Source organism: Lethenteron reissneri, chromosome 37, assembly GCF_015708825.2.
Source record: "Lethenteron reissneri isolate LAM-NWPU_2019-01 chromosome 37, ASM1570882v1, whole genome shotgun sequence".
Classification (NCBI taxonomy): Eukaryota; Metazoa; Chordata; class Hyperoartia; order Petromyzontiformes; family Petromyzontidae; genus Lethenteron; species Lethenteron reissneri.
In genome coordinates, this window is record NC_083815.1 from 1,400,457 (window position 1) to 1,424,563 (window position 24,107).

At 54.4% G+C, this 24,107-nt stretch overlaps 1 protein-coding gene across 2 annotated transcripts in view; it reads left to right on the top strand.

Annotated features, from left to right (window-relative positions):
• The first annotated feature begins 2,685 nt into the window (after positions 1-2,685).
• Positions 2,686-24,107, top strand: part of LOC133351522 (liprin-beta-2-like) — a 64,451-nt gene continuing 43,029 nt past the window's right edge. Inside the window, exons 1-2 of one of the 2 annotated variants that reach the window (XM_061566798.1) lie at positions 2,686-3,478; positions 5,888-6,150. In XM_061566798.1, the coding sequence (XP_061422782.1) occupies positions 3,319-3,478; positions 5,888-6,150 (423 nt within the window). In that variant the 5' untranslated portion in view covers positions 2,686-3,318. Of the gene's footprint in view, positions 3,479-5,887; positions 6,151-22,042; positions 22,607-24,107 lie in introns of those variants that run through there. The other variant, XM_061566799.1, reaches the window with a different exon arrangement.

Consider the following 24,107-nt stretch of genomic DNA (forward strand, 5'->3'; position numbering starts at 1 on the left):
TAATGAAGTGTGCGAAACTAAAATAGCTGCCGCGGTGTTTTGGACGTCCCAGGCTGAGAGGGCAAGAGAGAGAGAGAGGGAGACAGGCGGGCGGTGCGGTCCCGAGGGGGTGAAGGGGCAGTCCGCGGTGTAAAGTCCAGCGGCGTGGTAGCGTCTCTCTCTCTCTCCACGCTGACACAGACACAGACACGCGCGCATTGCTATGCAAGGCCGACCACCCGTCCGCCAGGGATCGTGAAGACACGGGAGACCCCGCCGGAGGGCCGTCGTCGTGTGAGAGTGACACTCGTCCGAGAGGTGAGACCACGGAAGGTCCGACCGGTCATCGGCGAATGAACTTGAAAACGCAGCCGAGAGGTTGCAGCTTGCCGTGTGTGGGCTGTAAGTTTGTGTGTGTGTGTGTTGGGCTGTGACAGTTCAGGAGAGCGGTGGCGCAGCGGTTAGCGCTACGAATGCGCCGACCCGAGTTCGATTCCCGCTCACGGCCAACTTCAGGTGACGACTATCCGAACCGATCCTGGGCCTCCACTAGGTCGACTCTGCTACGAATGAGTAACCTGGTGTGCTGTGTAAGCCTCAAAGGCGGCCGGGTGTGGTGCTGGTCACCCACCCCCTCGTGTGCCGCTCCGGCCTTCAAAGGTGCTCGCTTTCCAGCGCTTGCCCCAACAGTCTGTCGAAGCTTATACGGGGGATCTTTGTCTTTGTGACGGTTCACTTCCCTTGCAACTGACCCTACACTCTACCCACAGAATGGAGGAATTCTTATGATTTAGGGTCACGGTTTGATGGGGTTTTTCCGTCTCGTTTTGACTGCCTCGTTTGTCCCCTTACTGGTTGTTTTGGCACCAAGTTCGTGGATTGCCTTAACCAAAGACATCGTCCATGCACCCACAAATCGTCAAATGTAGGACTGAAATAAATCCTGTCCAGATGAATGAAGTTTGATACGATTGTTTTTTTCCCCACCATCAGGCCTCGTGGTATGAATTGCATTCTCCAACTTTTAACTTATCTTTCTGGCCTCTGTGCTATAAAACAGGATAATTGCCTGAAAAGTCGCATGTTAATTGACGAATCTGTCGAGAGTTGGTTTCTGTATTGATATGCGAGTACCACTGTTGTCCCGGTATCTATGAATTTATTTCGAACCGTGCGTAGCCAACCGTGCTTATCGGAGGTGCGGGAGAAGGACCACAAACGAATCAAAGCCGTTGTAAAGCAATGAATAGCAAGGGATGATTAGTGGTATCAATGCTGGTCATTATGGTTATATTTTTCTTCATTGGTCTGAAATGTAACCATCAGCAAAGTGATGTAGCGTGAAAATTAATTTGACGCACGAAACAAATCAGAAAATAACAATTGATTCTTGGCGACCAATCAGTGGCGAGAATCTATTCCATTCGACGCTTGCGTGGCCGCGTAGATTGAGGTTCTTGATCGTGGCTGCTGCTGCTGTGGTCCAGGGGCGGTGAGGAGCCCCGGTGATTAGAACGCGTCTCGGAGGATGCCCACCGCCGCGGAGATGGAGCCACGCGATCAAGCGGTGGCCTAAGGGGAGGAGGGGGACCTTCATCCAGCAGTGAAGAGCTGACGGTGACCCGTTGGTACCGCGTCTAGTGACTGTATCGGCACATTGCTGAAAATGTAGAGGAAAGCCAGGAACCGTAGACCCCGGCATATCTCTGAACTAATATTAGCACAGCGCACTTTGCTCTTGCCAAGTTGTAACAGTGAGTAGGGCGTCAATAATAATAATAGTTGTAGTCACTTTTACAGCCCTCCTTTGTTAATCCGCTCCTGGACGAAGGCATCTCCGCGTCGTGGTGGTTGTTTGACCATACTTCACCACGCTGGTCAGTGCGGTTTGGTGAAGCGTATAGGGCGAGGTAGGACCGAGTCAAGATATTACTCGCCGCTGATGTCAGCCGTGGCCGGGAATCTAACTCGGATCTCCTGGGGTTCATGGCACCGCTCGCTAACCACTGCGCCACCACCCTGTGACGACGATTGCCACCCGCCCCTGTATGACCCGGGCAAAAATGTTTGGTAATTATTATTGGCATCCTGTGTTCGAGTGGCTAGGAATTAATTTGTGCCGAGATCAGATGTCGGATATTGTGTTGCGTTTAAAATATATTCGCTAAGCGACCAGGTGTGTCCTCTCCCGTTCGACCTGTGATGGACAAGGGTGTCTAGAAACCCGAGTTCCACCCCCCCCCCCCCCCATCGCATAACTTGTCATCTATAGTTGGCGTGCGTTTTATTGCGTGTTTTTTGTGTGTTATTTCCATGGCAGGCGTGGAGAAGCACTCTACTGGGTTTGTGTAACGCAGTCACGCGGCGAGATTCACATCCGAGTTAGTGCGGTTAATGATGCAGAGGGCAGGGCGCGCTCGCTAGGGTCGTGCCTCCGTGGGTCCGCGTTTATGAGACCACAAACCCCGTCCCCCGTCCCCGATTCTCCAGTCTCAGGTGACGATAATAATACTACAGAACGACGACGACGACGATTGTGCGATGAGTAAGGCGCCCGATCTGTCACTGACATCGCAGTGACCGTGACTCCGAGGTGGCACTTTGGATGCCAGGAGAGCGATGTGGTGGGGGAGGGGCCTTGGAGAGGCGGCGGCGTTCAGGAAGATGCGCGGGGGGTGGCGGGGGTGGTGGCTTTAGAGTGTCGTCTCTTTTAAAAGTCGGTGTCGATTGAACTCTGCTGCTCATGTACAGCAGCAGTAAGATGACGATGGCCGTGTTCCGGACGGCAGCGGGAGTCATCTATGGAGATATTTTAAGTGAAGATCGTTGTGGTTTCATCATCAGATGCGTACACACACACCGATTTATAATCACAAGCCTACACACACACACACACCGATTCATAATCACAAACCTAAACACAATCACAAATCTACACACACGCACCGATACACAATCACAAATCTACACACACACATACAACGACCCCCCTGTGAAGTAGAATCAGGGCTGGAGGAGCAAGTGCTGTTAGCGAGCTCCTATGAAGGCCGGCACGGCACGCGAGGGGGGTGAGGCAGGCCAGCACCACGTGGCCCCGCAGTGGCGATGTTTCTACATCGCACCAGGTACCCGTGTGGGTCGAGTGAACCTAGCAGAGCCGCAAGCCCGGCTCGAATAATCGATTCATGGAGCAATCGCGAGATCCCGTGCTCTGTGGAGATGGGGCGATGCAATCGTCTCGCGCGCAGGCGCTACAGGGGCTGAGTTGCGTCGCGGGACGGCGCAAGGTATCTATCGACGGCTCGCTCGGTGAGTCTTTCAACCAGCAGTGGATCAAACATGTCCGTCGACGATGACGATGCCGTGTCGCAAGCGCCGCGAGCCGGGGCGCTGCGTGTGTTCGCTGCAGGTGGCTGGGCCACGGCGGGTGAAGTGATGGATGGAGGGGACACCCTCCGACGCGCCGCGGCTCTGGAACAGATGGACGGCATCGTAGCAGGTGCCGCCGCCGCCGCCACCACAACACCCTTTGTGGCGAGGGGTAGGGGAAAGGAGGGGTCCCGGGGCAGGGGTCCCGTGTGATCCAAGACGTTCGCAGTGCCAGCGGTCGCCGTCCACTGCCCCGCTCCACGCCACTCGTGGTGACATTTTTGTGGTTGAGTTTTTGTTATTTTCGTGCGCGCGCGCGCAGGGATTCGCCCGTTGACGCGTGGCCATGCGGGTGCCCGCTATTAGGTAGATCCAATTGTTACGTGAATTAGAAGCTCGCAAAACGTCGGACATCGTGGGGTGGGGCGGGGGGCAAAAGCACGACCGCGAGAACCCACGGAGCAGCGGTAGAGAGAAAACAAATCGATGCACGGATAATGATAATAGGACTTGCTGTGCATCATCTGTAAGGGACTAGCGGATATTAGGGGAATGGACGAAAACACTTTTGAGTTGCCATACGCACAGACGTGTCGCAGCTCGGCTTCACGTTCCCAGTTCAAATTTGGCTCTGGGATTGACTCAGGCCATCATCCATCCAGGGTCGCTAAAATAAATAATTAAATAAACACTTATTGAGAAAATTAACAGTGGTTGTCCTTTCAATGGCCTTGCCTGCTGTCAAAAGAAAGTTTAATTTCCAACACGCGGCTCTACGGCTACTCTTCGACGCTGGCCCAGACGTCTTGGAGGAGGTCTGAGTAACCCCCACTTGACCCCACCACACATCCATCTGCCGACCTACTCCGAGAATTGCGGTGCGTTCGTTTATCTTTCCTGGGTGGCCCGGTGAGGTGGGGGGTTTGTTTCTAAATGTCGCGTCGGGAGTTGGAATCGAACCGTCGTCCTCTGGGTTGCATGCCAGCGTGCCGACCATCAGAGCACCGCGTTCCCGTCTGTTAATTGTCATCGGCGACGCGAGTAATGCGCGTGCCGTCTCCTGTAAACTTGCCCATGGAGGCGTTGGGGGCAGTTTGTAAACGGGCTTCACGCGCGATCGCTGTCACGTGGGGAAAGAAACCCCCGGTTCAACACTCGCCCGGGGAAACGATCTAACGCAGTGGCTGCGTGTTAGAGGCGGTTCGTCGGGAGCAGGTGGAGAGTGGTGGGGGCAACGCGTGGCTTGCTCACACCTCTTCCGACACGTCTGTCCCACGTGGAGGAGTAGGCCAGATACCCTCTAGGGCAGTGGTTCATCACCTTGACTGCAGCCTTGCACCCCTTTGGTTCTCAATCGTAAAGAAAGTGTAGAATGCTAATAACTACATAGGGGTTGATGAAACAAAGTAAGTTGTTACTTACGTGCCCGTGATTAATGTTTTGTTTCGATGTTTTACCTTCAAGTTAAATCTGGCCATGTCTCACACCCATAGAAAGGGCATCTCGCACCCCAGGGGGTGCAGCGTGCAGCCCAGGTTAAGAAGAATAAGAAACCCACTGCTCTCGAAGGAACTCATTGGTACAGTGGCGTTTTACCCCCTTTAGCTTCATCTACAACTCTGACACTGATCGAAGTGGGGTGGGTGGGGAGGTGTGAACGTCTCAGCGACAGACAGCGCAGCAGTGGCTCGGCTCCTCGCCCGCGCGAGGACGCGGCACGGCCGCCACTCGCGGTTCGCTTCACGGAACCGCGGCGCTGTCGTAGAGCCACGCAGGGGCGGCTGCCACTGGGGGCGCCCTTCCAAATGCGTTGGAATGCGATGCGAGAGGCTTCAAAGCGCCGATCGCATCTCGCGCTCTCTCCGAGTCGCGACCAGGAGTAAAGGAGAACGTCTCTAGTAATCAGACGTCATTTTCATCATCATTATTATTTTATATATAGAGCATGATTAATTACAAAGTGTTCTTCTTTAACGAGCTGTAGATAACATTCTTCTGATAAAGCTGTCGGATTAAAATAAGAGCACGGGAGAATGAGGAATTGGTCAGCGGAGTGTATACACGCGAATCTATTAAATACAACCGCAATGAATCCATTGAAGATGTTTAGTTCTGAGATGGATTGGAATGGACAGCGGGAACGACGTGGCCAGCACAGCGAGAGTTCTCCTGCACGGCTGCGCTCATCACCTCTCTCTGCCCTCGTGTGTGTGTGTGTGTTGCCTGTTCGTCTCGTCTACGCGGCGTTCTTTTGGTCTGGACTCGCTTCCTTACTGAAATATTATCTCAAAGAATCCCCTTCGTTCGCTGAGCCTCCAACTTCCTTGAACGGTAGGTGCGTTTCAGATGAGAAATTACGGATGATGGCGATGACGATTACGATGATGATAATGACGACGATGGTGATGACGACGTTGAAGATAACTAAGATGATGATGATGACGGTGATGATGATGGTAATAATGACGACGACGAGTACGTTCCTTCAATCCGCCGGGTCACTGTCGAGTCTCCCCCCACTCTTCCCGGCTGTCGCCAGACGACAAAGAGGAGGAGTTGGAGGACACGGGCGGCGGCGCAGGCAGCTGGGCGCTGGCGAGCAGGACCGGCGGCGGCGGCGAGTCGCAGGCCGTGGCGCCGTGGGCCGGGCTGCAGGTGGTGCACCTCACGGAGGAGCTCTGCCAGCGGCTCGAGCGGCTGGGCAGCCAGGAGGAGCGCGAGGGCCTCCGCAGGCAGCTGCCCCCGGGCACCGTGAGGGCGCTGCTCGGCTGGCTGCACGCGAGCACGGTGCGGCAAGCGCGGGTACACGGCGCGGGTACACGGCGCGGGTACACGGCGCGGGTACACGGCGCGGGTACACGGCACGGATACACGGCACGGATACACGGCACGGGTACACGGCGCGGATACACGGCACGGATACACGGCGCGGGTACACGGCGCGGGTACACGGCACGGGTACACGGCACGGGTACACGTGCACACGGCACGGGTACACGGCACGGTTACACGGCACGGGTACACGTGCACACGGCACGTGCAATTACACGCACACATTGGTACCCGCACGGGTACAAAGACAAAGATCCCCCGTACAATCGTAAACAGACTGTTGGGGCAAGTGTTGTTAGCGAGAAACCCGGGGTACAGATACGTGGGCACGTGCACATACGTACTGGCACACACTGGTCAAAGTGGCGTACAGTGTATGGGACATGCACGGCTACATGCCGACGCATTGGTAAGCGCACGAACAGATGCTTGACTACACCACATTGGCGCAGCCCTGGGCGCAAGCACGGGTACACATGCACATGGGTATACATGGTGGGTACGCATGGACACCAGCGTTGGTGCACATGTATGTTGGCGCGCGCGTGCCCGTGTGCACGTGCGCGCGCGTGTGCGTGTGCGCCGGGCCCGTCGCGGGGATCGAGTAACGGCCGCGTCGCCGCTCTGCCAAACAAAACACAACAACGGCAACATCGCGTACACACACACACACACGCGCCATCAGATGTAGCATCTGCAGCTAATAAGGGTCCGATTACCGACGCAATTGCGTTAGATCTCGCTCGGCCCGCTCGGCACAGAAACATGACCCCCGCGTCTCCGTTATTAGCGGCACCAGCGACCTCCTCCTCCTCCTCCTGCTTCGCTCTACCGCCGCGCAGCGATTGGCTGGGAATTTGAGGGTCTCGGAGGGAAAAAAGGTCACGCAAAGCTTGTGGGGGTCCCTGATTGCTCGCATGCGTGGTTAGAATTAAATATTTTAACATTTGAATTCATTTTCAACGTGGATTTACCCCTGCGCGCGTCTCCTCGTTCACTCTACTCCCCTCCACGCACTCTCCTACCTCTCCCCTCTCATTTCACTCTACTCTCCTCCACACACTCTCCTACCTCTCCCCTCTCATCTCACTTCACTCTCCTCCACGCACTCTCCTGCCTTTCCCCTCTCATCTCACTACTCCCCTCCACGCACTCTCCTACCTCTCTCCTCTCATTTCACTCTACTCTCCTCCACGCACTCTCGTACCTCTCCCCTCTCATCTCACTCCACTCTCCTCCACGCACTCTCCTACCTCTCTCCTCTTATTTCGCTCGACTCTCCCAAGGCTTTTTCTCGAAGCCCCCACTCAACATTCACCAGCGCACGTGGACACACGCGCATTGGCGCACGTAGACACACACTCATGCAATGCACGGAGATTTGTGAGGAGCGGTGGTGTAGAGATTAGCGCACTGCGCTACAAACCAGGCGACCAGAGTTCGATTTTCCCTCAAGACCAACACCGGTGACAGTTATCTAATCCGGTCCTGGGCATCCCCTAGGTCGATTCAGCCTTAAATGAGTACCTGGTGTGGTGTGTAAACATCGCTACTAGGGAGACAAAGGCGGTCGGGCGTGGTGTTGGCCACCCACCCCCTCGTGTGCCATGCCGGCCTTCATAGCTGGTCGCTAACAGCACTTGCCCCAACAGTCTGTTAATGCTCCACGGGGTAATCTTTGTTTTGCTTTGTCGAATTTTATTTTTTGCGTCAGCCCGCTCCGAGCGAGCAGCGAAGTCCGTGTCATGGTTTGGTTCCGCCCGCTTTGCGATTTGGGAACGGGGCGATCGGTTTGGGGGGCGGTCGGTTTGAGGGGCGGTCGCGTTGAGCGCGTGGTGTGAGTGAGGAAAATCCCGGAGGGGGGGGGGGGGTTCCATGGCGGAGATGACCACGAGTCTGACATGGAACCCCACAGTGGTCACCGCGACAGAGTTGGGGCCTCGCGTTTTCGTCGGGAACCCCAGTGTGGATCTCTCTCTCGTGCGCACGCGCGCCACGAGGCTATTTAAAGAATAACTTTGAATCAACGGAGTGGAAACTAAAGAGGGCCCTAGGGGTTTGTAAATGAGTGGGGGTGGTGGTGATTTCTCCCCCCCCCCCGCCCCCTTTTGCTCTGCAAGGCAATTTGAGTTTTTCTCTGCTGGGTATGTTTAATTGGCTGGACCTTGAGAGAGAGAGAGAGAGACTACTCCCTGGGAAGAAGAGCATCGCTGAGCTGTGCTCAGACGAAAGGTCTCTTGTATCGCTTTTTATCTCTCTTCTCCAAAACCACATGCGTGCCGTGACATCACTCTTTTTAAAACAACACCATGGAAGTGGTCGCTTAACTTGGGGGTTTAAGCGTTAAGCCGACGCACAGCTGAGATGCTGGGTTTGAATTTGGGTGTCAGCTGAGTTTATGGTATAAGCCCTTCCACCGATGATTCACACAGAGACGCAATAGGCTCACAATGAAACGCATTGACTCGCGTAGATACCCATTCACTCACACCGAGACCCATACACTTAGACAAAGTTGTGATTTTTCAACCCATTTCTCAGGTATTAGCGAGTCTCTGCCCGATCAACAATGAATGCCACAGCCATATATATTCACAGGGAGACGTATAGACTCACATGGACTTAGTTGACGAGAGTTTCACAAATCCACATAATTAGCTGGGTTGGAGAACGGGCAATAGTTATTTCATGAATGTATGTTGAACTTCTTTCGCACCGTACGTATCCAACCATGTTAATCGCAGGAAGATTGTGACCTCGACGCCCACGGGTGGCAGCGAGGGAGGTTCACGACCGTCTGGGAACCGCCTCCAGTCGTGCTGGGCTACAGGGACGTATGTTCCCGCAGCTCTGCCTCGCATTGCCACGGGTGCAGCGCTCTTCATTGCCACGGGTGCAGCGCTCTTCATTGCCACGGGTGCAGTGCTCTTCATTGCCACGGGTGCAGTGCTCTTCATTGCCACGGCTGCAGCGCTCTTCATTGCCACGGGTGCAGTGCTCTTCATTGCCACGGGTGCAGTGCTCTTCATTGCCACGGGTGCAGTGCTCTTCATTGCCACGGGTGCAGCGCTCTTCGTTGCCATGGGTGCAGTGCTCTTCATTGCCACGGGTGCAGTGCTCTTCATTGTCACGGGTGCAGTGCTCTTCATTGCCACGGGTGCAGTGCTCTTCATTGCAAGGCCCCCAAGGGCTACTGGCGACAATACACAACAAGTGAAAACACCCCCATCATCATCATCGTGCTGCTGTCAAACCCCCAAATGGCTTCAAATGTGTGGCGGCCCTCACACTGACGATGACTCTTAACGGCGATAGTGCCCCCCCCTTCCCTCTGAAAGTGAGCGAACAACGCGGGGCTGAGGGCTCCAGTGCGCGCTGGGTGCCGCCACACGAGTCGCCCCCCCCCCCTTCACCACTGCCAATTTGACTGTCGCTGTCGTCCGATTCTAACTGGAGACAAGCCCGGCGTGCGTCTGGGCGGAGTGGATCTAGGGGGTGGTGATGATTCTGTACATTGATTGTTGTTGTTGTATGTTGTCAATTAGTTTACATGTCCGGGGTTTGGTCTCTTCTGGAATAGGTGGCAAACCCGACTCCTCCAACTACCATGGGGGGAGGGGTGGCGGTGGCTGCAGCTGGAATCGATTTGGACGCGTGTCTGGGTGGCGGTGAAGGGTGGGTGTGAGTGAGGTGAGGGGTGGGTGGGTGTGAGTGAGGTGAGGGGTGGGTGGGTGTGAGTGAGGTGAGGGGTGGGTGTGAGTGAGTGTGTGAGGGGTGGGTGTGAGTGAGTGTGTGAGGGGTGGGTGTGAGTGAGGTGAGGGTGGTGGGTGTGTGTGAGTGAGTGAGTGAGGGGTGGGTGTGTGTGGGTGAGTGAGGGGTGGGTGTGTGTGGGTGAGTGAGGGGTGTGTGTGTGAGTGAGTGAGGGGTGGGTGTGAGTGAGGTGAGGGGTGGGTGTGAGTGAGGGGTGGGTGTGAGTGAGTGGTGGGTGTGAGTGTGTGAGTGAGGGGTGGGTGGGTGGGTGTGTGTAAGTGAGTGAGTGGGTGGGAGGTGAGTGAGGGGTGGGTGTAAGTGAGTGAGTGGTGGGTGTGAGTGAGTGTTGAGTGAGTGTGTGAGTGTGTAAGTGAGGCGTGTGTGTGAGTGAGTGAGTGGGTGAGTGTGAGTGAGGGGTAGGTGGATGTAAGTGAGGTTAGCACTGGGACAGCTCCACTGGTTTGTGGAGTGCCCGCGCGTGCGAGTTTCTCTCTCTCTCAATGCCCCCATTGTTCTAGAACCGTATGCGTGCAGTCTGTGCCAATGCGTCTGTTACTCAATAGCTACTATTAACTTCCCATTCACATAAGTACAAATTACAATTATATTACATTGGTATGGATATTAAACCGTGGGTTCAGGATTCCGGCCCTGGATCTGGGTTTCTCTCTCTCAGTGAGTTCATAATGGCCTTGTTAGAGACACTGATGCCCTGGATTCTAGTGGTAGTGCCTTACGCCGGGAATCCCTATACTTCAAGCAAGCCTCGCGGCGTTTTCGTAAAATATGGAGTGATGATAGAGACCTTGTCTCACAGGCGTCTGTTAATCCACTGCTGGATGAGGGCCTCCTCACGCGGCTGTACGGGCCGTGAGCGTTCTTTGACCATACTTCACCACACTGGTCAGCGTGAGTATAGAAGTACAGTACAACCGTGGATGCTGCTGCACTGGTCCGCTCACTAAGGACAGTGGGAAGCATTCATAAACAAAGTTATTAACTCTTGAAAGTGAATAATTAAACACTGGCTTTGCTTAGATAAGGCCACGTCAAAAACAATGTGTTACGTTGTAAATTACTGCAATGTTTTTATTTTACCAATAGCATTGCAGTGTGTGTGTGTGCGCATGTCTGTGCGAGTGCGTGACGTCACTGGAGGGCATGCGGGCATTCCTGGCCAGGCATGCAAAGTGAAGCCGAACGTGTTTGTCTGTGTGGGGAGCGGTGGCGCAGTGGTTAGCGCGCTACGCCACGAACCCGGCGATCCGAAATCGAGTCCCGTTCACCGTCGAATCATGCATGTGTGTGTAATACAGCAACACGTGTGTGTGTGTGTTGAATATACCAACACACCAGTAACGATTATCTGAACCTGTCTTGTGCCTTCCCTGGGTCGAACCAGAATGAAACAAGTAGCCGGCGCGGTGTGGAAACGTCGCCACCAGAGAGACAAAGGCGGCCACACACTCCCCTCCGTGTGCCGTGCCGGCCTTGATAGGTTCCCGCTAACAGCACTTGCCCCAGCAGTCTGTTAACGCTATACGGGGGGTCTCTATCTTTATATATGTGTGCGTGTCGTGCAGTTTGTACACGTGTTAGTGTGTGTGTCGTATATTGCCCTGGTTAATAGGCCGCGGCCTTGGGTTTTTCTTCATGCTTTCGGGGTCTGTGACCCTCTGCTCACGATCATTAAGGACCGTCCATGATGGTTGGCAGGCCCCGTGAAATCTGCGTGTCCGACCTCATTTCCGTTCACCTCGGGGTGCCGCGTGGACCTCCTCCGACCCCACGCCATTTAGCATCCTTCCCAGTGGAGGTCCTTCCGCCAGCAGTGGCGTGAGAACGCAATTGCAGGGCTGTGCCTTCATCTTCTACTGAGCCCTTTTTCAGATCACATTTAATTCGCAAATGCAAGCAAAGGTGTAACGCATGAAAGCCACTTTGCATAGTTTTGCATAGTGCAGCGATCAGAGTGAGGCTTTATTTTCCGACGAGCCAAACTGCCGCAAGGCACTAACCGGCGCGGAGGGGGTGGTGTGAGGTTCTGATGGATTCCCTGCGAAAGCCGCGCGTCGCTCACGGGAACCGGCGGATGGAGCCAAGAGCGACGCGTTGGGAAGCCTCCCGTGCATCCAAAAGTCCCCCAAGGTTCGCTCCCAGCTCTGGGTGGTGATGGTGGTCGTGGCGCTGTCTCTTAAACTTGGCCCAAGTTTTTGTTCCGGAGTCAAGCACCGACGGAAGTCACACAGGGGAAGCGAGTGGGGGGCAGACTCGCAACCCCCCACCACTTCCCTTATTAACCTCTCGTGTTTATTAGGCTCTCATTTCGCGTTGATTGTTATTTGTGCATAGCTGCACGTGGCTAGAGGCAGCGGCGAGGGTTGGTGGATCGCGCACGGATGTCGTGAAACTGCCTTCGCGTGGGAGTCGAGGAGGAGGGGCCTTACCCCTGACTTTGACAGCAGAAGGCGGTAGAGCAAGGGGACTAATCGCCGTCTGTTTCCATCTGTACGGGGATAGAGCGTTGCCCCCTCGCGCAAGGCGTGGGGTTTCTGCTCCGGTGTCCTCCCCCCGTGAACATTATTAATATTCATAATACACGCAACTCGGAATTCATTGGCTGAGTGTCATCTCGCAAATAAAACGCCAAAGTAGCAGCACCCGCCTGAGGATGAGTCCGATGACTGAGTGTGCCTCTCCTAGGAAGGGCGCCACGGTGGCGAGGAGATGTCAACTCCCTCGCTTGCTATGCAGGTGGCCCTGGGTTCGATCCCGACGCCGACTGTGTATTTGGAGTGTGCATGTCTCTCTCACCGTGGATTTTTCCTCCGGCTCCTCCGGTTTCCCCTCCCATATTTAGAATAACATCACGAGTTTAGAATATTCGGCTGCGGTACATACGATAAGCCACTTCGTTGAGCTACGTCGCTCGGTGGGATTTACCTGGTAAAATTAAAAAAATAGTTTATATAGTTGAGTCCGACAGATAAATAAGTCAATTATAATCATCCGCAACTTTGTTTTTAAATCCTTTATATTAAGTTCGCTTGCGTGCTTGCTTGCTTGCTTACGACCGTGCAAACCTTTCGGTCGTTTTTTAACCCACTTCCCGTGATCCAATCGAGCTGACATTTTGCACACAGACTCGTTGTGCGAGACAATTAATGTTCGTGAAAATGTTTTTCCATAATGTTACACTGTTTAGGGAAAACAAATTAAATATTTAATTACCAATTGTTTAATACTGCAGACAATCATCTGACCCATAGGTGGCAGCCATCTCAAGCCAGAGGACGAGAGGACTCTAGCCGCCACAGCATATAAAGGATTTAGAGTGAAAACTTTGTTTTTACGGGTTATACTTGTTAGTGAATCTCCTTCAGCTGCTTGGGGCCCTGCGTGATGCTTATTGCCCTGTGGGTGAGACTGGGGGGGGGGGGGGCGTGGGTGAGAGGGGGGGGGGGGTCACGTGGGTGAGACTGTAGGGGGGGTTGGACGTGGGTTAGTAGTGGGGGGGGGGGCACGTGGGTGAGACTGTGGGGGGCGTGGGTGAAAGTGGGGGGGGGGGGGAAATGGGCTGAGAGGGGGGGGGGCACGTGGGTGAGACTGTGGGAGTGGGGGGGGGGGACACGTGGGCTCTTGCCGGCTCAACCAGTCGTGCCAGTCGCAGCACAGCGCCCGGCCGCGATAAGAAACCGAGAGAAATGCAAACAGGAAACGCACGGCGCAGTTTTGTCCGACGCGTATTTTGGAGCGTTTCAAATACTCGCAGCGACAGTCGGTCGGGCATCGTCCTCCGCGGCGCTCGCGACGACATTTGCTCAAACGCAGCCCCGACGCGGTGTTCGACGCGGACGAAGGGTGCCGTCCGCTCTTGGTGAGAGCTCGCAGTCGTCCAAGTCGCTGTTGGAACGCGCGCTGGGGGTGGAGATAGTCGCCCTGTTGGCTATCATCGTGCGCGCGCGCGAGTGTTTGTTTGGAGCGGTAGTGTCGCAGCGGTGAGCGCTACGCTGCGCTACGACCTTGGCCACCCGAGTTCGAATCGCGTTCACGGCCAACATCAGCGACGATTATCTGAGCCGGTCCTGGGCCTCTCCTAGGTGAACTCGGCCGTAAATAAGTACCTGGTGCGGTGCATTAAAAACATCGCCACTGGGGAGACAAAGGCGGCCGGGCGTGGTGCTGACCACCAACCCCCTCGTGTGCCGTTCCGGCTTTCATAGCACTTGCCCCCCGCAGCCTGTTAAGGCTATACGGGGATCTTTGCTTGTTTATCTAAGGAAGGAAGCAGTTGGCGAATGTGCGACAGCGAGAGATGTGCGTCTCTAATCGGTGTCGCCTGTCGTGTGGCGTGGGGGTTGATGCCCGATGTTTGTAAGCCGGTGTGGGGTTGGGGGGGTTGGTGGGCGAGCTCAAGGATGGAGCCGTCGTGAGATATCTGGAATTCTACCGGCGAATCTTCCGAACGAGCAGTGGTGTCCCTCTGAGATGTATACAGTGCTATGAATCGCAGATCGATTCATAGATTTACACCGAGACACACAGACTCACGTAGAGACTTGGATAGAGACCCACAGACTCACGTAGAGACTTGGATAGAGACCCATAGACTCGCGTAGAGACTTGGATAGAGACCCATAGACTCACGTAGAGACTTGGATAGAGACCCATAGACTCGCGTAGAGACTTGCATAGAGACCCACAGACTCACGTAGAGACTTGGATAGAGACCCATAGACTCACGTAGAGACTTGGATAGAGACCCATAGACTCACGTAGAGACTTGGATAGAGACCCATAGACTCGCGTAGAGACTTGGATAGAGACCCATAGACTCGCGTAGAGACACATAGACTTGCATATAAACCTATACACTCACGTAGATATCCACACGCTTAACATCGAGAACCATAGCTCTACATAGAGACTTACAAAGCAAACCACCGTCTTATAGTGATCCACACACTTGCATAGAGAGCCATCTACGTATTAACATATAGACCCAGACAGCGACCCAAAGGCTTCAACAGACACTTCCTGAATTTCGTGCTGCGGGAAGTTTGCTCGGCGGCGTTTCTATGCCCACGTGGTTTGTTGTGAGTGGGCCAGGCGACAGCTGCCGCCGATCTTGATTGCGGTTAATACAGCACAGCAGCAGCAGCAGGACGTATTAAACAGGGCGGACCCGCTGGGTTCGAACCGCTGAACCTCTGCAACAACGAGCGGCGAACGCAGCTGGGCTCCCGCTGGGCTCCATCTCCATTGCCGGCAATGGGGGGCGACGACTCCGCAAGGCGCTGCGTGTGTCCAGTCCTTGTTGGTGCAGATACGACATCTGACGCGGGGGGTTGGGCGAGGCGATAGGGAATCGTGGGGGGGGGGGGGGGGTGTGGAGGGGATAGCGGTGTAAACATTGTTCGCAGGCGTTCGCTAAACAGCACTTGCCCCAAAAGCCTGGTGAAGGCTATACGAGGGGGGGTGGATCTTTGTCTTTGTAACAATGTCATCTCCTTGGGATTCAATCGATTGATTTGTTTTATGCTGGGAGTGGGTCACGATTTCATTCAAGAATCGACTTCAGTTTGTGCACATACAGTGGCATCTCGTGGCTAAAGTGGGCCCCTGTCGAAGCCATTCGCTACTGCTGGTAGTTGTGGGGAGCGGTGGTGTCGCGGTTAGCGCGCTGCGCTACGATCCCGTCGACCCGAGTTCGACTCCCGCTCACGGTCAACGCCAGTGAGGATTATCTGGATTGGGGACATGGACCTCCCTTAGGTCGACTCAGCCTCAGACGAGTCACCTGGTGCGCTGTGTAAACATCGCCACCGGGAAAACAAAGGACGACCGAGCGTGATGCTGGCCACTCACCCCCTCGTGTGCCGTGCCGGCCTTCATATAGGTGCTCGCTAACAGCACTTGCCCCAACAGTCGGTTAAGGCCACACGGGTGATCTTTGTCTTTGTAGTGGTACGTGGTGGCCCTTAATATAAAAGCTTCACCGAGTCATCTGGGTTTCGTTAAGCCACACCGACGGTGGAATTGGTGCCCCGATAAATCGCGACGGGGGGGGGGGGCAGTGAAGTGGGGGGGGGGGGCTGGGAGCTCGGGGTGGGCGGGCTGGGGCCGACGGGGGGGGGGGGGGAGGCTCCTGCATCGTTCCCCTCCGGCGGCGCTAATTCAACCAACCGGGTTCGGTTACAGACGCCGGCGTTTTTCTGTGAATGCAGCAGCAGCAGCTGAGTCCCCCGTGCGCCAGTCTCGTTTCCAGGGGCGGTGGTGGACGAAGCGGCGAAGCTGACGTTGTCGCTGCCGGCTCCGTGGCGCTGAGTCGAGCGGGCGGGTGAGTGAGTGCGCGCCGTGTCCACTCTGGAGCTCGCTGCTGCTGCTGCTACTGCTGCTGGTGGTGACCTCGGCTGCGTATTCGAGGAGTTGCCCCGACCGGCCAGGCTGTCTCAGCGGTAGAGCCTAGGACGACACGGAGTTCAATCCCTGGTGGGGGCGGTTGACTCAGCCCATCATCATCATCCCTTTGGGGAGGGGAGGGGGTGTACCCGTTTGTGGGGGGGTCAACAGTGGCTACGCCCACGGATAGACGAGCTCCTGTCAGAGTAATGTGGAGATTTCCATGACTGAGCCTTGAGACGGGTGCTCATTTCAGCAGGGCATATCTCCGACTTACCATGAAATTGAACATTGCAGTCTTTGCAGCTTTTTAAAGGAGGACTTCACGTGTATCCAGTTACTTTTAAAACATCGATTGTGCGTCAAGCAATACTGGAATGATCCTCAAGCCCTTTTGACCTGACTTCCCATGTTCATTACCAAGGTGATGTGTTTTTTTACATTCGCTCTTGCAGAGCAGACGACCACTTCCCACACAATCTGATGATTATTTTTTATTTAGTTACGGGTGGCAGAGCTGGGGTGGAGAATGATATGCCGTCGCGATGCATTTTAGAATTATAATTTTCCTATAACTGAAAACTAGTTTATCTAGTAGTAAATACTTTTAGATTATTGAAAGGGTTGACTTGGTACTCTATCTACTATTCTCTAACTACAGTATTCATTCTTGATTTGAAGCTTTCGTGACTGCAGGAATCCATACTCTTCGGTTCTTTCGGTAAAGTCACGTCGGTAGAAAAACAATAGATCACGACGTTTCAATCGTCACACAAGCAACCTTTTCTAATAAATAGTATCTCCTCTCTCTCTATCCACGTGCTATGAGGAGGTCCACTGCCCGAAACGTCGCCTGTGATATATTTTAGTTGTCCTCTTACGGCCACACACGCGCGGTGTTTAAGGACTAAAGTGTTGAGTTATCTGTCTTGCTGATGCGCTTGTGCACCGCTGCCAACGCAACGTCGCTGTTTAACTTACAACAAAAACCCCAAACGGTATTCTCTCAGTGAGCTCCCTTCACACACACACACATACAGCGAGCTCATTCATTCCCAATCCACTGCTGGATGAAGGCCTCAGCATGCCGTATCGGGCGATGGCCCCTTCATCGTAACACACCAACAGCACTCGTGTGTTCAAGTCTGTGCCATTGACGCGTGCGTAGGTTGTTGAGTTTGTTTTTGTCGACCGTGCAGCGGGGCATCATCGCCAAGTCATCTGCTCCAAGGGATGTAACTTTGACGGCCTTGTGTCGTTTTCATTTAAACCTCGCGTCGAGTGTGGAACAGGCGACGTCGTCACCATCACCACCACCACCGTCATCACTGTGATGCCCGCGATCCGCTCCGACGGCAAACGCTTGTCCACGCTGCTCATCGGCTCTCGCCCTCTCCTCCCGCGCGTCGCAAACATTCTGATAAAATCATCGGGGGGGGGGAAGGCTAGGTAAAGCTTCGCTAATCAAATTGCACTGTAACCCCCCCCCCCCCACATACCCATTTACAAATGTGTCTCTCCCCTCCCACCCACTCCTCTCCCCTCCCCCAGCACATCGTAGAGGCTGCTCTGGCACGTGTAACATCAACACGCGCACAACATTGTGACGGCGCAACAACACGTTAGATATATATTTATATACCAAATATATATACACACAGCAGGAACTCCCAGAGTCAGCATTTGCTTGGTACGTGAAGTGGGTGTATGCACTGCCGCTACGCGTACCCGCCAACCCGGGTTCGATTCCGGGCCACGGCTAACCTAAGTGGCGAATTTCGGAGCAGATATTGCGGCCTCCCCCTAGGTAGACTCAGCCTTAACCGCGAGTACCTGGTGCGGTGTGTTAACAGCACATGGCGACGTTGACCGGTCGTGGGGTGCTGATCGCCCAGCTGCTCGTGTGCACTTGCCTCTACGGTCCGTGGAGGCTACACAGGGGATCTTTGTGTCACGTGCACGTCCATACGCTAACTCGCTGTGCCACCGCTCCCCACAGCAGCAGCTTCAACCACCGCCAGCCACACCACAAACTGTCACGGGCGCTGTCGGATTGCGTGACATAAATCAGACGTGGAATGCGATGCTCGCGCTGGCCGTGGGATACCCCCCGCCCCTCGATTGTTCGGTACGAATGACTCTGGATGGTTAGTGGGGGGCAAGGGGGGGGGCAGGGCTGATAGCGGTGCTGCTGCTCAGCACTTGGCGGTGAGCGAGTGCGTCGCTTCGCCAATTCGAATGAAGTCTTGGACAGACGCGGGGTGACAACTGAACCTGATGGCGGGACCCCGGGCTCCCATAAGCCCACCCCGGCTCTCGCATCAACTGCGTTCGGACGTCATTTTATGTCTGAGGGCGAACGACACGGCAATCTATTCCTCTCGACGAGCTCTACACGATGCGCTAATTAAAGTTTCAGAGTTTTGATCCGCGCCAGGTGGGTCGCGGCATTTATGTGCGCGGTGGGACGGAGTCGCCAGAAATAAATAAATAAAATGATTGCGATTTTTATTTTATTTTTTACTTCCGTTTATTCGGGACCCCTGGGTCCCGCCACAAGGTTCAAATCGTTCTTTAAACGTCACCTCTCCGAGTTTATCTCGGAAATTTTACGTCATTCACAAGCGCGCACGCGTGCGTGTGGTATAGGGAGCGGTGGCGCGGTGGTTAGCGCGTTGCGCTGCAAAACCTGCGAGCCGAGTTCGATGCTCGCTCACGACCAATAATAATAGTGGCGACTATTTGAACCGGTCCCGGGCCCTCCCACAGGGCGGCTCTGCTTCAAATGAGCACCTGGCGCGGTGTGTTAACATCGGCACCTGGGGAGACAAATGCGGCCTGGCATGGTACTACAGCCACCCCCCCCCCCTCTCGTGTTGTGATGAGGTGGCCTTAGTAGTCGCTCGTTAACAGCACTTGCCCCAACAGCCGGGGTTTCCCCTCCACATTTAGAACCGTGCGTTGAGAGTAATTGGCTGCTTTAAAAATATCCACATGATGACAAGCCACTTCGTCGATCTATCCTTTGATAGCCAGGTCGCTTCTGAAAAAAAGCTCTCCAGCTCGGTGGGCCTTACCTGGTAAAGTAAAATAATCTAAATTTCGATTTAGAGCTTTCGTGACTGCAGGGATTCATATGCTTGGTTCTTTCGGTAAAGTCACGTAGAAGGGAAAACAATACAATAATAAAAAATAAAACAATAACATTCTCACGACGTTTCGATTGCAACACAAGCAATCATCATCGGGTGTGAAAACCACGGCAAGAAAATTTGAAAAAAGTGGTTTTCACACCTGATGACGATTGCTTGTGTTGCAATTAAAACGTCGTGAGAATTTAATTGTTTATTTATTATTTTATTATTTCCCTTCTACGTGAATTTACCGAAAGAACCAAGAATATAAATTAAGCTAGTTCAGTGTGGTCTAGTGTAGGGAGCAGTGGCGCAGCGGTTAGCATACTCCGCTGTGAACCTGGCAACCTGGGGACGATTGCAAAGTATCATCACAGTAGCACTGGAAGGATGGCGCAAGTACAAAAGTGTGTTATTGTATTTGTATTGTCATCGCATCGTCATTGTACTGTCGTTGTATTGTTAGTAATGGTCATGCGGACTCACGCTCTGGTCTCCTTTTGATGCCCCGTGACCCGCATCTGCTCGATTCTCCCCGCTTCCCGTAAGCGTTGAGTCATTCGAGTTGGAGTTTGCGGTGCGTGGCGAGCCCTTGTTTCTTCTCCCCCTGCCCACCTTTGTCTCTCCTCCCCATCGCACATTCCCCGCGCTGCCCTCCCCCCCACGCCCAGAGGATATCATCCTCATTCTTCACGCTCGGCACAATCATCATCCGCTCGGGTTTGAATACAATCAGGACCGCTCCGCAGAAGTTCAGGGAATCATCGTCATCATTTTCGCCATCATCATAACCCCCCACATGCCACCCCCCTCTCCCTTGCGGGGTCGAGTCGAGAAATCAACGTCACTTAAATCGCAACGCACGATGCCAGTCGCGTCCGTCACTGAGACGCAATTTGGTATTGGGAAAAAAACTGTGACTCAAGAAAATACACGGACACGTTTACATTGGAAGAAGCCGCGTTGTTAACGGTTGTGAGACCCCCTTCGTGCGACCGTCAACGTGGCCACAACGTGGCGACAACGTGGGCACAACGTGGCCACAACGTGGCTTACCATGGGAAGGCGGTAAAGCGACGTCGGTGTGTGTGTGCGCTTCCACGTGTTCCATCTGTGGCCCCTCGCACGCGCGTGGGGTTTTCTCCGTCGGTGGTTTCCCTCCCGAACTGAGTGGAGTTTCAGGGGCCAAAGGTCTTGGACAATTTGGACAATTTACTTGGCCGCGCCGGTTCTGAGCTCCCTTCCCATCGTTTCGCCTGCGGGGGGAGATTTTTTTTTAATCCCCCGCGCCGCTGATTCCACGCAAACCGGCGACGATTGACGTGGCTTGGAGAGTGGCCCATTTAACGGGACAAATTCTGACTCGGACGCATTTCGAGTTATGTCGAATGCACTTCCCCCTCCGCCTCCTCCCCGCCTTAATTCCCGATGGACCCCCCCCCCCCGGCCCTCCCTTCCACCCCCGGCGCGTGCGTCGCACAAAACGGGGCCGCGGATTCCTCGTCTTGGTCTCGTTCCCATTCCGTGGCTCCTACAGCTTGAGCCGTTTGCCCTGGGCACACACGCACACACAAAGACAGAAAGATCTCCAGTATAGCCACTGACATGCTTTTGGGGCAAGTGATGTTAGCGAGTAGTAGCACCTAATACAAGCCGGCACGGCACACGAGGGGATGGGTGGCCGGCACCACGCCCGGCCGCCTTTGTCTCCCCAGTAGCGATGTTTACACCCGGCACCAGGTACTCATTTGAGGCTGAGTCGACCACACACGCACACACGCACATGTGCCAGACGCGTGTGCGGAGAGCTCTGGGCGCTGTCAGCAACGGTGACTTCCCCGGGGCTCCCACGCTCAGAGCGAGCGAGCCACGGGGTCACTCATTCCCAGGCGTGCGTCGTTGTCCGTGTCGTGTAAACACCACCGAGTGTGTGAGTGTGTGTGTGTTTTATCTCCCTCCCTCTCTGCCCGTGTGTGTGTGCTCGCGTGTGCGTGGGGAGCGGTAGAGTAGCGGTTAGCGCTACGCTGCGCTTCGAACCCGGCCACCCGAGTTCGATTCTCGCTCACGGCCAACACCAGTGACGATTATCTAAACCGCTCCTGGGTCTCCCCTAGATCGACTTAGCACCAAATGAGTACCTGGTGCGCTGTGTAAACATCGCCACTGGGGAGACAAAGGCGGCCGGGCGTGGTGTTGGCCATCCACCCCATCGTGTGCCGTGCAGGCCTTCATAGGTGCTCGCTAACAGCACTTGCCTCAACAGTCTGTTTAAAGGCTGTACGGGGGATCTTTGTCTTTGTGTGCGACTGTTTAATATGGACAGGGAGAGAAAGGGGTCAGGACGTGTCGGGGGGCAAGGGGCAGGAAATAGACGAGAGTGTGGTGGGGGGGGGGCGTTGGGGGAGTGTTTGTTCATGTGCGCCTCTGTTAGCGTGGTGGTGGCGGCGGTGGTGCGGGAGTGGTGGCGGTGGGGTTGGGCTGGGGGCCGAGGTTGTGTTGTGGTGCGAAGCTCCTCGCCGTGCGGGTGACGTTGCCCTGGGGGGTGAGAGAGGCATTTTGCGTCGGCGCGTTCGTCTGTGCGTGCGCGCGTGCGTGTGTCTGTACGTGTGTGTGTTCGTGCGCGCGTGTGTGTTCGTGCGCGTGTGTGTGTGTAGTTGAGAAAAGTCATCCGCCCTCCCCTGTGACGTCTCCATAATTGGTTTCAGCAGCCGAGGGGGAGTCCGGGGCGGTCCGGAGCGGGGAGCCGCTGCCCCTGCCCCTGCTGCTGCTGCTGCGCTTTGTGGCCGTGACGCTGGCGCGGCTCTCGCCCCACTCCGCGCGCGCCCTTCTCCTTGACTCGACTTTCGACAACTCGGCCGCCGTCGTAGTTACTTCACGTTGGGTTTTTTCCCCGCTGCCCCCGCACTGCCCCCTGCCCTGCCCTCCCCTCCCCTCCCTGCCCTACCGCAAGCCTCGCGGTGGAGTCGTTCTCCCCTCGCCTGCTTTGCCTCCTGAAGTTTCTCGCTGGCTTGCTGCTGCTGCTGCTGCTGCCTCTCCTGCACCGCCAAGCGAGGTCCACGTGGATGTGAGCATGGACTTGTCCTAGCGGGATGGATTTGGAGAATGAGCTGTGCACACGCTTGCCTTGGCTCCACAAGAGGGTAAGCGGGGTTTTTTTTCTTTTTATTCTCTCTTCAATTTGAATCTTTCTCTTGACTACAACCTTTTTTTAAAAGTATTTTTTGTCTTTTTTTTAAAGTGAAAAGAACGTTCCAAGCCATTCACAGCTCCTCCGTTGCCGAGCAATTGGGCGACCTGCCATTCACGCACGGAGTCCGCGCGCGTGTACAGTGCCCGCATTGTGTCGTTCTTATTCCGAGCAGGAGCCCTTTGATCTCCCTCCGTCTATGGAACTTGCAACTTTCCGTGTTGTTTTGACTGTGGAGGTCACTCGCACACACGGTCGCACACACTCGCACGCGCACGCCCAGAGTTTGGTGGAGCATGTCCTTTGAATATTAATTGTGTGATGTAACATGCACACACTTTATGTGAGAATTTGTATTCATACTGGAGGAATCCGATGAGAAATAAAGCTCTTTTTCACAGATGTCCAGTAGGGGCGGTTAGAACGATGCAACAACAAACAATACTTAGGAGTGCAAAGTATAGAAAAGTAAAGAAAACACTTAAAAAATAAATCTACAAATAATACGAAACTATTTTTTTGTTGTCTTACCAGGTAAAGCCCACTGAACTATTAGCTTCTTCTTTGCCATCGGTCCAGGCTGCAAAGCAGTTATATAAATAAAAAAATATCTGAAACAAAAGTTTGCAAACTATAAACATGTATTCCAATTGTGTCATCGCCAATGAAGTCGTGCGGTGAAAGAATCCATTCGGAAATCTCACAGAGCGCAGTGAACAGAGGATGACCCCCCCCCCCCCCCCGTTTCAGAGATGCCCACACGGGACGATTGTCTGTGGAGTGCTGCACGTGACCAGTAGGGGGTGCACTCACCCCCGCGCTCTCTTGTGAGTTCGTCGCATGACCGTCAAACTGATGGGGTTTTTTATTCCCAGAGCTGGAAGTTCGCTAATTAACTGCACGAATGAATCAATGTAATGGGTCGTTGTTGTGTTTTTTGTGCAGTCACTGGTGACGAAGCTGAGACCACTAACCACTGCATTTATGGTCTAAGCTTAATCTGTCTCTGAGAACCTCGAACTCGGATTCAACCACGGGCTCCGAGCAATTGCTGGCTCGGTATTCCGATCTCTCAGCCACGCACTCGCCTCCATTCGACTTTCTAAAGCCACTTACTTGGACCAACCCACGTTTCAGAATTTGAATATTTATTTAACCCGAAGGAATCCGATGAGTAATAAAGCACTTTTGCACGGATGTCCAGTAGAGTCGGGTAAGAACGTTACAACAACGAATAATACAAAAACACGATAGTTTAAGAAAATATAACCCATTGCCCGGCCCGGTCAGGGTGAGCTGCTCACAGATGACAAATCCTGGCTAGGGTGAGGGTTGACTCAGCCCACCATGCCACTGCACGTGCTACGATGAGTACCACTCTGTGGGGAAGGCGACAGTGGTTGTCCCATCATAGGTAGGTGGAATTCCCACCACTGACTTAAGGCTCAAAACAG